This window comes from Coregonus lavaretus, assembly GCF_964263955.1.
Source record: "Coregonus lavaretus genome assembly, chromosome: 7".
In the NCBI taxonomy this organism is placed as follows: domain Eukaryota; kingdom Metazoa; phylum Chordata; class Actinopteri; order Salmoniformes; family Salmonidae; genus Coregonus; species Coregonus lavaretus.
The window spans coordinates 5,079,537-5,090,057 of NC_139994.1; the positions used below are offsets into that span (position 1 = coordinate 5,079,537).

The 10,521-nt window shown below is 46.5% G+C and overlaps 2 protein-coding genes across 2 annotated transcripts in view; both read right to left on the reverse strand.

The window, feature by feature from the left end:
• Nucleotides 1–354: 354 nt before the first annotated feature.
• LOC311131949 (hyccin-like) lies at nt 355–913 on the reverse strand (the record flags this gene model as incomplete). The annotated part of the gene is made up of 1 exon (XM_084165063.1): nt 355–913. The coding sequence occupies exon 1, from the start codon at nt 838–840 to the stop codon at nt 355–357; it is 486 nt and encodes a 161-aa protein (XP_084021189.1). The 5' UTR covers nt 841–913.
• The window catches only part of LOC311131948 (hyccin-like), a 36,613-nt gene continuing 26,879 nt past the window's right edge, over nt 788–10,521 (reverse strand). Inside the window, exons 5-13 of the mRNA XM_084165062.1 lie at nt 9,725–9,805; nt 9,444–9,559; nt 8,980–9,075; nt 5,441–5,557; nt 5,068–5,155; nt 4,629–4,735; nt 4,315–4,373; nt 2,244–2,552; nt 788–872 (exon numbers count right to left, since the gene is read on the reverse strand). Of these exons, the coding sequence (XP_084021188.1) occupies nt 2,272–2,552; nt 4,315–4,373; nt 4,629–4,735; nt 5,068–5,155; nt 5,441–5,557; nt 8,980–9,075; nt 9,444–9,559; nt 9,725–9,805 (945 nt within the window). The 3' untranslated portion in view covers nt 788–872; nt 2,244–2,271. The remainder of the gene's footprint in view (nt 873–2,243; nt 2,553–4,314; nt 4,374–4,628; nt 4,736–5,067; nt 5,156–5,440; nt 5,558–8,979; nt 9,076–9,443; nt 9,560–9,724; nt 9,806–10,521) is intronic.

The following is a 10,521-nucleotide window of genomic DNA, read 5'->3' on the forward strand; positions in this document are numbered from 1 at the left end:
GGTTACCACCAGGGGGGGGTGGTTTAGTAACTCCAGGGTTGAGTGATGGACCCAGGCTCCCAGGCTCCCTGGACCCAGGCTCTCGCTTTGGGGAGAGAGGAGTGGGAGGAGAGGAGCCGGCCTTTGGAGGTGGGAAGCTGTCCTACTGGAGAAGAAGAGGTGGGGGAGATGAAGAATGGTGTGGAGAGGAAATAAGTGGGGATGGTGAAGAGAGGAGGGGGACGAGGGGGAATGTGTTAATGACTTTGTGTTCCAGTCCCACTGGCAGGCTGTTAGTCCAGGTCAAAGGTACAGGGGCATGAGGTTAGAGGGTTTAGATGGGGGGGTGAGAAGTCAAGGGTTAAATGTCAGGGTTCACAGGTCACTCCTAAAGTGCACGCTGATGCTTGGCGAGCGCTTGATGTGGTTGGGGGAGGGGCTTATATAGCCTAGCTCCTCCTCCTGTAGGCTGCCACTGCACGAATAGCGGGCAGCCTCTGGGTTACTACGGTTACCTCCAGTGTTGTTTCCTTCATAGGAGCGGGAGAACACGGCGCTGGCTGTACGCGATAGGCTGCTCAGAGCGCTATGGCCCGGCCCCTTGGGCACCGAATGGCTGGACGTCAGCGTCAGACGTTTGATTGACAGATCCAGGTTCTCGACCAGGGCCTGCCCCCCTGGAGGACAAGCCTCCTTCTCCTTATGCGACCGTCCGCCTAAATGCCACTTCCTGCTTCCTGTCTTGGTCCCTCCCACTCCAAGGGTGATACTGTTGCTGATAGTGATGGTGGGCGGAGTCAGCAAGTCTGGGCTGGCCCCTCTTGTAGGCCACACCCCTTCATCCACTTCCGAGATCTCCATCAACTCGTCCGGGGAACCCAAATCCACTGCGTCTAACAAGAGAGGGAGGAAGGGAGAGAGACGGGGGGGAGAGAGCGAGAAAGAGAAGGAGAGAGGAGTTAGTTGTCATTAAATGACAGAGAGTAGAATGGTAGAGCAGGCTACAGCACAGGACAGGAGAGGGGTAGCCAGCTAGCAGTGGTTGAAGTGGGCTGGTGCTGACCCCGGTAGTGAGTAGTACCGGCACCTTTTTCCATTCCACTTCAAGCACTGGTTGCCATTCAGCTGTACTACTGGGTGATTGCAGTTAGTGGTGCTGCGATCAGTTAACTTATCAGGTATCACCAGTTATCTGAGGGCAGCAACAGGCAGAGGTCTGGGCAGCAGGAGTAGTAGAAAGCAAAACACACCCACCACACACACACACACACACACACACACACACACACACACACACACACACACACACACACACACACACACACACACACACACACACACACACACACACACACACACACACACACACACACACACACACACACACACACACACACACACACACACACACACACACACACACACACACACACACACACACACACACACACACACACACTACCATCTACTATCTTATACTAGCAGACAGATAGGTAGGTCCTTCATTAAAACTGAACTGATAAATACTGAAATTAATACTAAATAAAAACGTGATAACATCTGGGGAAGAGACTCCCAAGTATGGACAGACTAGATAAAACCACTGTCTGATTTGATGAGCACAGTGACCTAATGGCCAATCCAGAGCTGCCCATCCTCCTCAGCTGCTACAGCTAACCAATCAGAAGAGAGCAGTCTGTATCCCCCGGCAACCCAGTGATGTGTTGGAGCAAGGCGTTTTAGAGACCAAAATACTTCGACACACACCAAACTTCCTTCACAGTGAATGGAGAACGGATGGAGAATGGATGGAGAACAGATGGAGAACAGACGGAGAACAGATGGAGAACAGATGGAGAACAGATGGAGAACAGATGGAGAACAGACGGAGAACAGACGGAGAACAGACGGAGAACAGATGGAGAACAGATGGAGAACAGATGGAGAACAGACGGAGAACGGATGGAGAACAGACGGAGAACAGACGGAGAACAGATGGAGAACAGATGGAGAACAGACGGAGAACAGACGGAGAACAGACGGAGAACAGACGGAGAACAGACGGAGAACGGATGGAGAACAGATGAGAACAGATGGAGAACAGATGGAAAGAGTGAGGAGGAAGAAGGGACCTCTCACACTGAACAAATCGGAGGAAAATCGGAGGACATATCAGGAGAGAGGCAACGCAGCGCGGCAAAAGTTAGTCAGCAAACCAATCAGCCATCATGCTTAGATAAGACCACGCCTCCACACACTGTTACCTAGGTTACCCCGGGGATGGGGAGGGTCTTAGTACTGGGCCCTCCCTGCAGAGGCGGGCCCAGAACCCTCGTCCACCAATCGCCTCACAGACTTCTGCCTCCTGACCTCTTGACCCCTAAGACTGAGGTCGTGGGTGGGGCTGACCTCTGAGGCTGACCCCAGCGGCTCCGGCTCGGGCTGGGTTAAAGGTCGGGGGTCACGGGGTCGTAGAGAGTCTCCATTGGGCATCGTCACACTGATCTCTGGGATGGATGACCCTTGACCTCCAGGGGCCGCCGGGTCACTGTCTACACTGACCTCCTGGGACTCTGGGGTCATGGAGATGAAGACACAGATATGAGACAGACACACAAACACAGACAGTAAAATAAATGTGATGGCAAAAAAATCATGATCACACAGTATACAGAATATAGTGATACTGCACATTCAGACAGTGATAATGTACATGCATGTATAATGATCCATACAGTAAACTATACAAACAGAGACAGTGATCATGTATAGACAGTGATTATGTATCAGTAATATGCATAGACAGTGATAATGCATCAGTAATATGCATAGACAGTGATAATGCATCAGTAATATGCATAGACAGTGATAATGCATCAGTGATATGTATAGACAGTGATAATGCATCAGTAATATGTATAGACAGTGAATGCATCAGTGATATGTATAGACAGTGATAATGTATCAGTAAAAGTATAGACAGTGATAGAGCATGGCGTTTGCAACGCCAGGGTTGTGGGTTCGATTCCCACGGGGGGCCAGTATGAAAAATAAAAAATAATGTATGCACTCACTAACTGCTAAATGACTAAAAATGTAAATGTAAAATAATGCATCAGTAATATGTATAGACAGTGATAATGCATCAGTGATATGCATAGACAGTGATAATGCATCAGTAATATGTATAGACAGTGATAATGCATCAGTGATATGTATAGACAGTGATAATGTATCATTAATATGTATAGAGAGTGATAATGTATCAGTGATACATATAGACAGTGATCATGTATCAGTAATATGTATAGACAGTGATAATGTATAGAGAACAATATGGAGACAGATGAGCAGTGATGTAGTGAATAATACATAGATTAGTACATGTCTTGATGTGGAGAACCCATGGCATGCTGAACTCCAGTTCCTCCTGGAACTGATAACCTCTCATTAGTAGTCAGTAGAGCTGTGTGGATGGGAAGGGTCTGGAACTGATAACCTCTCATTAGTAGTCAGTAGAGCTGTGTGGATGGAAAGGGTATGGAACTGATAACCTCTCACTAGTAGTCAGTAGAGCTGTGTGGATGGAAAGGGTATGGAACTGATAACCTCTCAGTAGTAGTCAGTAGAGCTGTGTGGATGGGAAGGGTGTGGAACTGATAACCTCTCATTAGTAGTCAGTAGAGCTGTGTGGATGGGAAGGGTCTGGAACTGATAACCTCTCATTAGTAGTCAGTAGAGCTGTGTGGATGGGAAGGGTCTGGAACTGATAACCTCTCACTAGTAGTCAGTAGAGCTGTGTGGATGGGAAGGGTCTGGAACTGATAACCTCTCATTAGTAGTCAGTAGAGCTGTGTGGATGGGAAGGGTCTGGAACTGATAACCTCTAATTAGTAGTCAGTAGAGCTGTGTGGTTGGGAAGGGTCTGGAACTGATAACCTCTCACTAGTAGTCAGTAGAGCTGTGTGGATGGGAAGGGTCTGGAACTGATAACCTCTCAGTAGTAGTCAGTAGAGCTGTGTGGATGGGAAGGGTCTGGAACTGATAACCTCTCATTAGTAGTCAGTAGAGCTGTGTGGATGGGAAGGGTCTGGAACTGATAACCTCTCATTAGTAGTCAGTAGAGCTGTGTGGATGGGAAGGGTCTGGAACTGATAACCTCTCATTAGGACATTGTCCTACAGACAGACCACTACAGAGACAGACAAATGTCTATAATCACTAGAGTAGCTACAGACAATAGGCCAGATACCCTACTAACTCTAGGATAGAGTATCTGTGTGAATGTGTGTGTGTGTGTGTGTGTGTGTGTGTGTGTGTGTGTGTGTATCTTACCATGTCGTTTCCATCGGTGTCCTCTGATAGAGAGTGATGTGACTGCATTCCGTGAGATCCTACAGGACGGAATTCACATTCAGAGGGACAATTATTAGTAGTTCGAAACAGGTAAACAGGAAACATTTGTAATTTTAGATCATCATCCATCAAAAAACAATATTGATCTAACTTGGCACATGATACTGTTATTGAATGCAATGTGAAAATCCAATAAATAAAAAATGTCCACACACAAAAGAAGATAAATCTATGAAACTACACCTATAGATGAAACATGTATACTGTGTAGATAGAGTTTATACAGAACATACCTAGAGGAAGTTGGAGTCACCTCCACCTGAATGATGCAAGCTCCTTCTTTACCACCGCCAGACTTTAGCGCTGCACACTGTTGGGACGACTTGATGGCATTACCCACCTAAACACACAATGTTAGGCATTGACAACGGTACTGTTGAACAACCACTGCCTGCTGTAAAGCTGTTTGATACAGCAGCAGCCTTCAGGATTACAGATTAACATCTCAAAGTCTCAACACTGAATAAACTACTGGGTTTACAGGCACCACACACACACACACACACACACACACACACACACACACACACACACACACACACACACACACACACACACACACACACACACACACACACACACACACAACATGGGAGAGGTCAGTGTCCTGGCACACACCTGTGTGTGTGTGTGTGTGTGTGTGTGTGTGTGTGTGTGTGTGATGTCACCCACCAGTAGAGCTTCAGGGAACAGTTCTAACTGAGCTCGGTACAGAACATCATCCAGCGCCTTGGAACCCAGGTCCATCTCCCCATTACACCTGGAACACACACACACATCAACCCTCTCGTTCACAGGGTCCGGGTAAAGGTTAAAATCAGGGGTCAGAGGTCAGGGCTAGTGTGTATCAAAGGAGGCTGGTGGGAGTAGCTATAGGAGGACGGGCTCATTGTAATGGCTGGAATGGAATAAATGGAACAGAGTCAAACATGTGGTTTCCATATGTTTGATACCGTTCCATTAATTCCATTCCAGCCATTACAATGAGCCTGTCCTCCTATAGCTCCTCCCACCAGCCTCCTCTGGTGTGTGTGTGTGTTCTCACAGTGCGTAGTGTATCCCAGTGACGAGTTGAACCAGGAACTCAGAGGTGACGGTCAGACGAGAGCTGATGCCTTTATACCTCCTCAGCTGTTGCCGTGGGAAACCACAGATACACACCCTGTTAACCAATCACAGGACAGAGAATACCATCAGTCAACCAATCACAGTTTAAAGAACACAGTCAACCAACCAGAACACAAAGGGCAAGCTTTGAGAAATGTGTCAGCCAGCGTATCTTTAAATAAAAGAGCACTAGGATTTGAAAAATCCATACCAGTCTAGGTATACTGCTATGTTTTGGCAGGTTTTGCAAGTAAACTTTCTTTTTGGGACAAGACAAAGAAGTCTATTACTTGTGTCTAAGTCTATTACCTCAAGCAGCCCTGTTCCTAAAGGCCACAGTGGTACCTGCCTGCAACTTTCTATCCAGTAGAACTGCAGTGAGCTGATCACCTCTCTGTGTCTCTTTAACTCAGTGTTCATCACACTGATGCTCAACCACTGCCAGCAGATGAACTACTCCTCAGAGAGAGATCTGTGTGTGTGTGTGTGTGTGTGTGTGTGTGTGTGTGTGTGTGTGTGTGTGTGTGTGTGTGTGTGTGTGTGTGTGTGTGTGTGTGTGTGTGTGTGTGTGTGTGTGTGTGTGTGTGTGTGTGTGTGTGTGTGTGTGTGTGTGTGTGTGTGTGTGTGTGTGTGTGTGTGTGTGTGTGTGTGTGTGTGTGTGTGTGTGTGTGCGCGTGCGCGTGCGTGCGTGCGTGCGTGCGTCCTAGCCCCTCTGGAAAGTGGTAGTATCTTGGCTCAGTTCCACGCTAAAGTCTTTAAGACAGGGGTATCAAACGTGCGGGCCGGATCAGGCCCGCAAACGGGTTTAATCCGGCCCGCGAGATGATTTAAAAAAAAAAAAAAAAAAAAAAAAAGTATTTTTTTTATTTTTTTTAAAGTATAAAAATGCGCTGCAATTTTTCAATAAAATAAACTGCTGTTCCAATTGCGTCCTCTGGATGGCGCAATAGCAATTGTGTTAAGCAAGCAAACCTGTTTATACCGGGGCAGAGCAAGTAGGTCAAGCACGTGCAGCCAATGAGCTACTTTGTTTTGCCCGCGATATTTATTACGGCTTCTACTTTTAACATTATGTGCTTTGGCACCCTCATTGCCCCAATATGTCTCTGTCAAAAAAGAGAAAAGTGGACGCAGAGTGTTCCAAGAAAAATGGTCATCCTATTTAATCACGGAATTGAATGGGAAAGCTGTATGTTTGGTGTGTTCAGAGCATGTTGCAGTGCTGAAAGAATATAACCTTCGTCGCCACTATGTGAGTCTTCATGCCGACAAATATGACAACTTTCAAGGACAGCGGAGATGAGAGAAGGTGAATGAACTGTTGGCGGGTCTGAAGAAACAGCAGTCTGTGTTTACTCACAGCCGAGACATCAGTGACGCTGCAGTGAAAGCTAGCTACCTCATTGCTAATGAAATCGCAGTGGCTTCAAAACCATTTAGTGAGGGTGAATTTGTAAAAACATGCATGATGAAGGCAGCGGAGATTGTGTGCCCTGAAAAGCGGCAGGCTTTTGCAAATATCAGCCTGACAAGAAACACAGTTGCAGACAGGATTTCCGATCTTTCAGTGGATTTGGACAGCCAGTTGAAGCAAAAAGTAAAGTCATTTATTGCGTTTTCGGTTGCAATTGATGAAAGCACGGACATTACAGATGTTGCACAACTGGCCATTTTCATCCGCGGAGTTGATGACACATTGACCGTCACGAGGAGTTCGTGGAGTTGGTGCCGATGACAGATACAACGACAGCAGCTGATATTTTTACTGCACTCGTCGGCGCGCTGGACAGGGTCGGAGTGGACTGGTCCCGCGCTGTCAGCCTGGCTACAGATGGTGCGCCCTCAATGATCGGGAAAAAAGCAGGCGTTGTGACAAAGTTCAGAGAGAAAGTGCAATCTGCAAATGGAGGACGTGATTTTTTGACTTTTCACTGTATTTTGCACCAGGAGGCTTTGTGTTGCAAGTCATTAAAGATGGATAACGTCATGAAGGTGGTCATCCAAACTGTTAATTTCATCCGATCCAGAAGCCTGAATCACCGTCAGTTTGACAGCCTTCTCAGAGAGAAAGACCACATCTATGGCCTGCCATACCACACTGAGGTAAGATGGTTAAGCCGAGGTGCTGTGCTGAGGCGTTTCTTTGATTTACGAGAAGAAATTGAACAGTTCATGGAAGAAAAGGGCAAACCAGTGTTAGAATTTCATTCCGCAGAATGGATGCAGGACCTTGCATTTATGGTGGATGTTACAGAGCACCTGAATAACTTGAACAAACAGCTGCAAGGGCGCAACAAAGTTGTCACGCAGTATTATGACAGCATACGTTCTTTCAAGTTGAAGCTGTCATTGTGGGAGACGCAACTTGCCGGTGGTGATGCAACTCACTTCCCCTGTCTGAAAAATGTGTGCGAGACCCAACATGTGGCAGACATGAAGCGGTTCAAAGATAAAATAACGGGACTGTTACGGGAGTTTGAGCAACGCTTTCAGATTTATGTTTATATGTTTTTATGTTGATGTGCTATTGTTTTTAATTGATTTTATTTTATTTGTATATTTAACCTATTCTTGACTCTGTGGTTCTTGCACTTGTTTGGGGAACAGGATTTCATTATTTTTATCTACATTTCTGCCTGAGAAATGACACCCTGATATAGTTCTGTGATCTGTGATATACTTCTGTGAATCACTGAGGCATTGTGTGTTTGTGTGTTCTTTGTCCTCAGAACTTTCAAATAACTTGAGGTGTTTTATGATTAATAGTGATGTTGTGCTTTTGGACACTGTCCTCAGGCTCCAGCTTTATGTTTATATGTTTTTATGTTGATGTGCTATTGTTTTTAATTGATTTTATTTTATTTGTATATTTAACCTATTCTTGACTCTGTGGTTCTTGCACTTGTTTGGGGAACAGGATTTCATTATTTTTATCTACATTTCTGCCTGAGAAATGACACCCTGATATAGTTCTGTGATCTGTGAAACAGTTCTGTTAATCACTGAGGCATTGTGTGTTTGTGTGTTCTTTTTCTTTAGAATTTTCAAATAAACTTGACGTGTTTTATGATTAATAGTGATGTTGTGCTTGTACTATTTTGGACACACTGTCCTCAGGCTCCAGCTTTATGTTGTATGTTGATCGTATTAAAACAAAGAAAACAATCTGAAGTTGTTGTTTTTAAGTTATATATATACCATGATTTTTCCGGTCCGGCCCACTTGGGAATAGATTTTCCTCCATGTGGCCCCTGAGCTAAAATGAGTTTGACACCCCTGCTTTAAGAGGATCAGATGAGTGGATGCTGGCAGGGGAGTGTGAGTGTGTGTGTGTGTGTGTGTGTGTGTGTGTGTGGGTTACAGTGTGTGTTGGGAACTGACTTTCCCTGATGGCAGAACAGTGCAGGGTCATGACAGTATGCCCTCTGGGTCATCATATTAAAGTATTATCTGTGTTTGTGACCGTGTGTGTGTTACCTGGAGCTGAGCTGGCAGAGGGACTGCAGAGAGGAGGAGGCCATGTAGCTGAGAGCTGCATTGTAACTCAGCAGCAGGAAGGTCAGCACCTCGAACCTACACACACACACATTTATGTTACTATCCTTGTGGGGACCAACAAATGTATTCCCATTAAAAATACTATTTTTCCTAACCACTAACCCCTTAACCCGTAACTCCTCACCCTAACTTTAATTCTAACCCTAAACCTAAAATATCATTTTTCCTTGTGGGGAACGGCAAAATGTCTCCACTAGTCCAAATTCTCCTTGTTTTACTATCCTTGAGAGGACTTCTGGTCCCCACAAGGATAGTAAAACCACAAACACAAAATGCAACATTAACACAAACCAAGAACTGCTGCACAACAGTCAATTAGTCATAAAATAAATGTATCACACTGCAGTCCAGCTCCAATTCAACCACAGCTCGCGGTGTCTGACCTGTTCTGAGCAGTGAAGGTTTCTCTCTGTAGGTGAGGCCCGCTGTACACCACTCTACTCAGCCCGTGATTGGCTAAAGCCCCTTCCGTCAACGCCAGGGAGCCAATGGTGGAGGGCTGGTGGAGGGGTTTATTCATATTAATAACTTGACCCATAGAAAGTTTCAGTACTCTGGATTTTTGAGTCATGGATTAGAAACACTTTCTACGGGGGAAGATTTAACAGTTAGCCATCTCTATCCATACACTATTGTTCATAGAGAAAGACTGACTTGGACTTACCTCGTGGTAGACTGAGGGTTTAGAGAGGGAGGGGACAGTGAAGGAGAGGACTTTACTCTGTCCATCCTTATCTACGATCTCCTACAGAGAGAGAGGCGGGGGAGACAGAAGGAATGTCAGGTTGAAGGAAATAAAAGCAGTTTTAAGAGCGTGCCATGAAGCTCTGCAATGTCTGAGTGGTGTGTGTGTGTTAATGTCAGGATGAGTAATCGCTGAGACAGGATGATGACTGACAGCTGACCTATTCTGCTATTCTGAGAGAGAGACCGCGAGAGAGGGAGCGAGACCGCGTGAGAGAGAGCGAGACCGCTAGAGAAAGAGAGAGAGAGAGATACAGAGACCGCGAGAGAGAGACCGAGCGAGAGAGAGACCGCGAGAGAGGGAGCGAGACCGCTAGAGAAAGAGAGAGAGAGATACAGAGACCGAGAGAACGAGACCGAGCGAGACAGCGCGAGAGAGAGCGCGAGAGAGAGACCGAGCGAGAGAGAGACCGAGCGAGCGAGAGAGAGCGCGACAGCGAGAGATGGCGAGAGAGAGACCGAGCGAGAGAGACCGAGCGAGCGAGAGAGAGACAGAGCAAGAGAGAGCGAGATACAGAGACCGAGAGAACGAGACCGAGAGAACGAGACCGAGAGAACGAGACCGAGAGAGAGCGAGACCGAGCGAGCGAGAGACCGAGCGAGCGAGAGAGAGACAGAGCGAGCGAGAGAGAGATACAGAGACCGAGAGAACGAGACCGAGAGAGAGCGAGACAGCGCGAGAGAGAGCGTGACAGCGAGAGATGGCGAGAGAGAGAC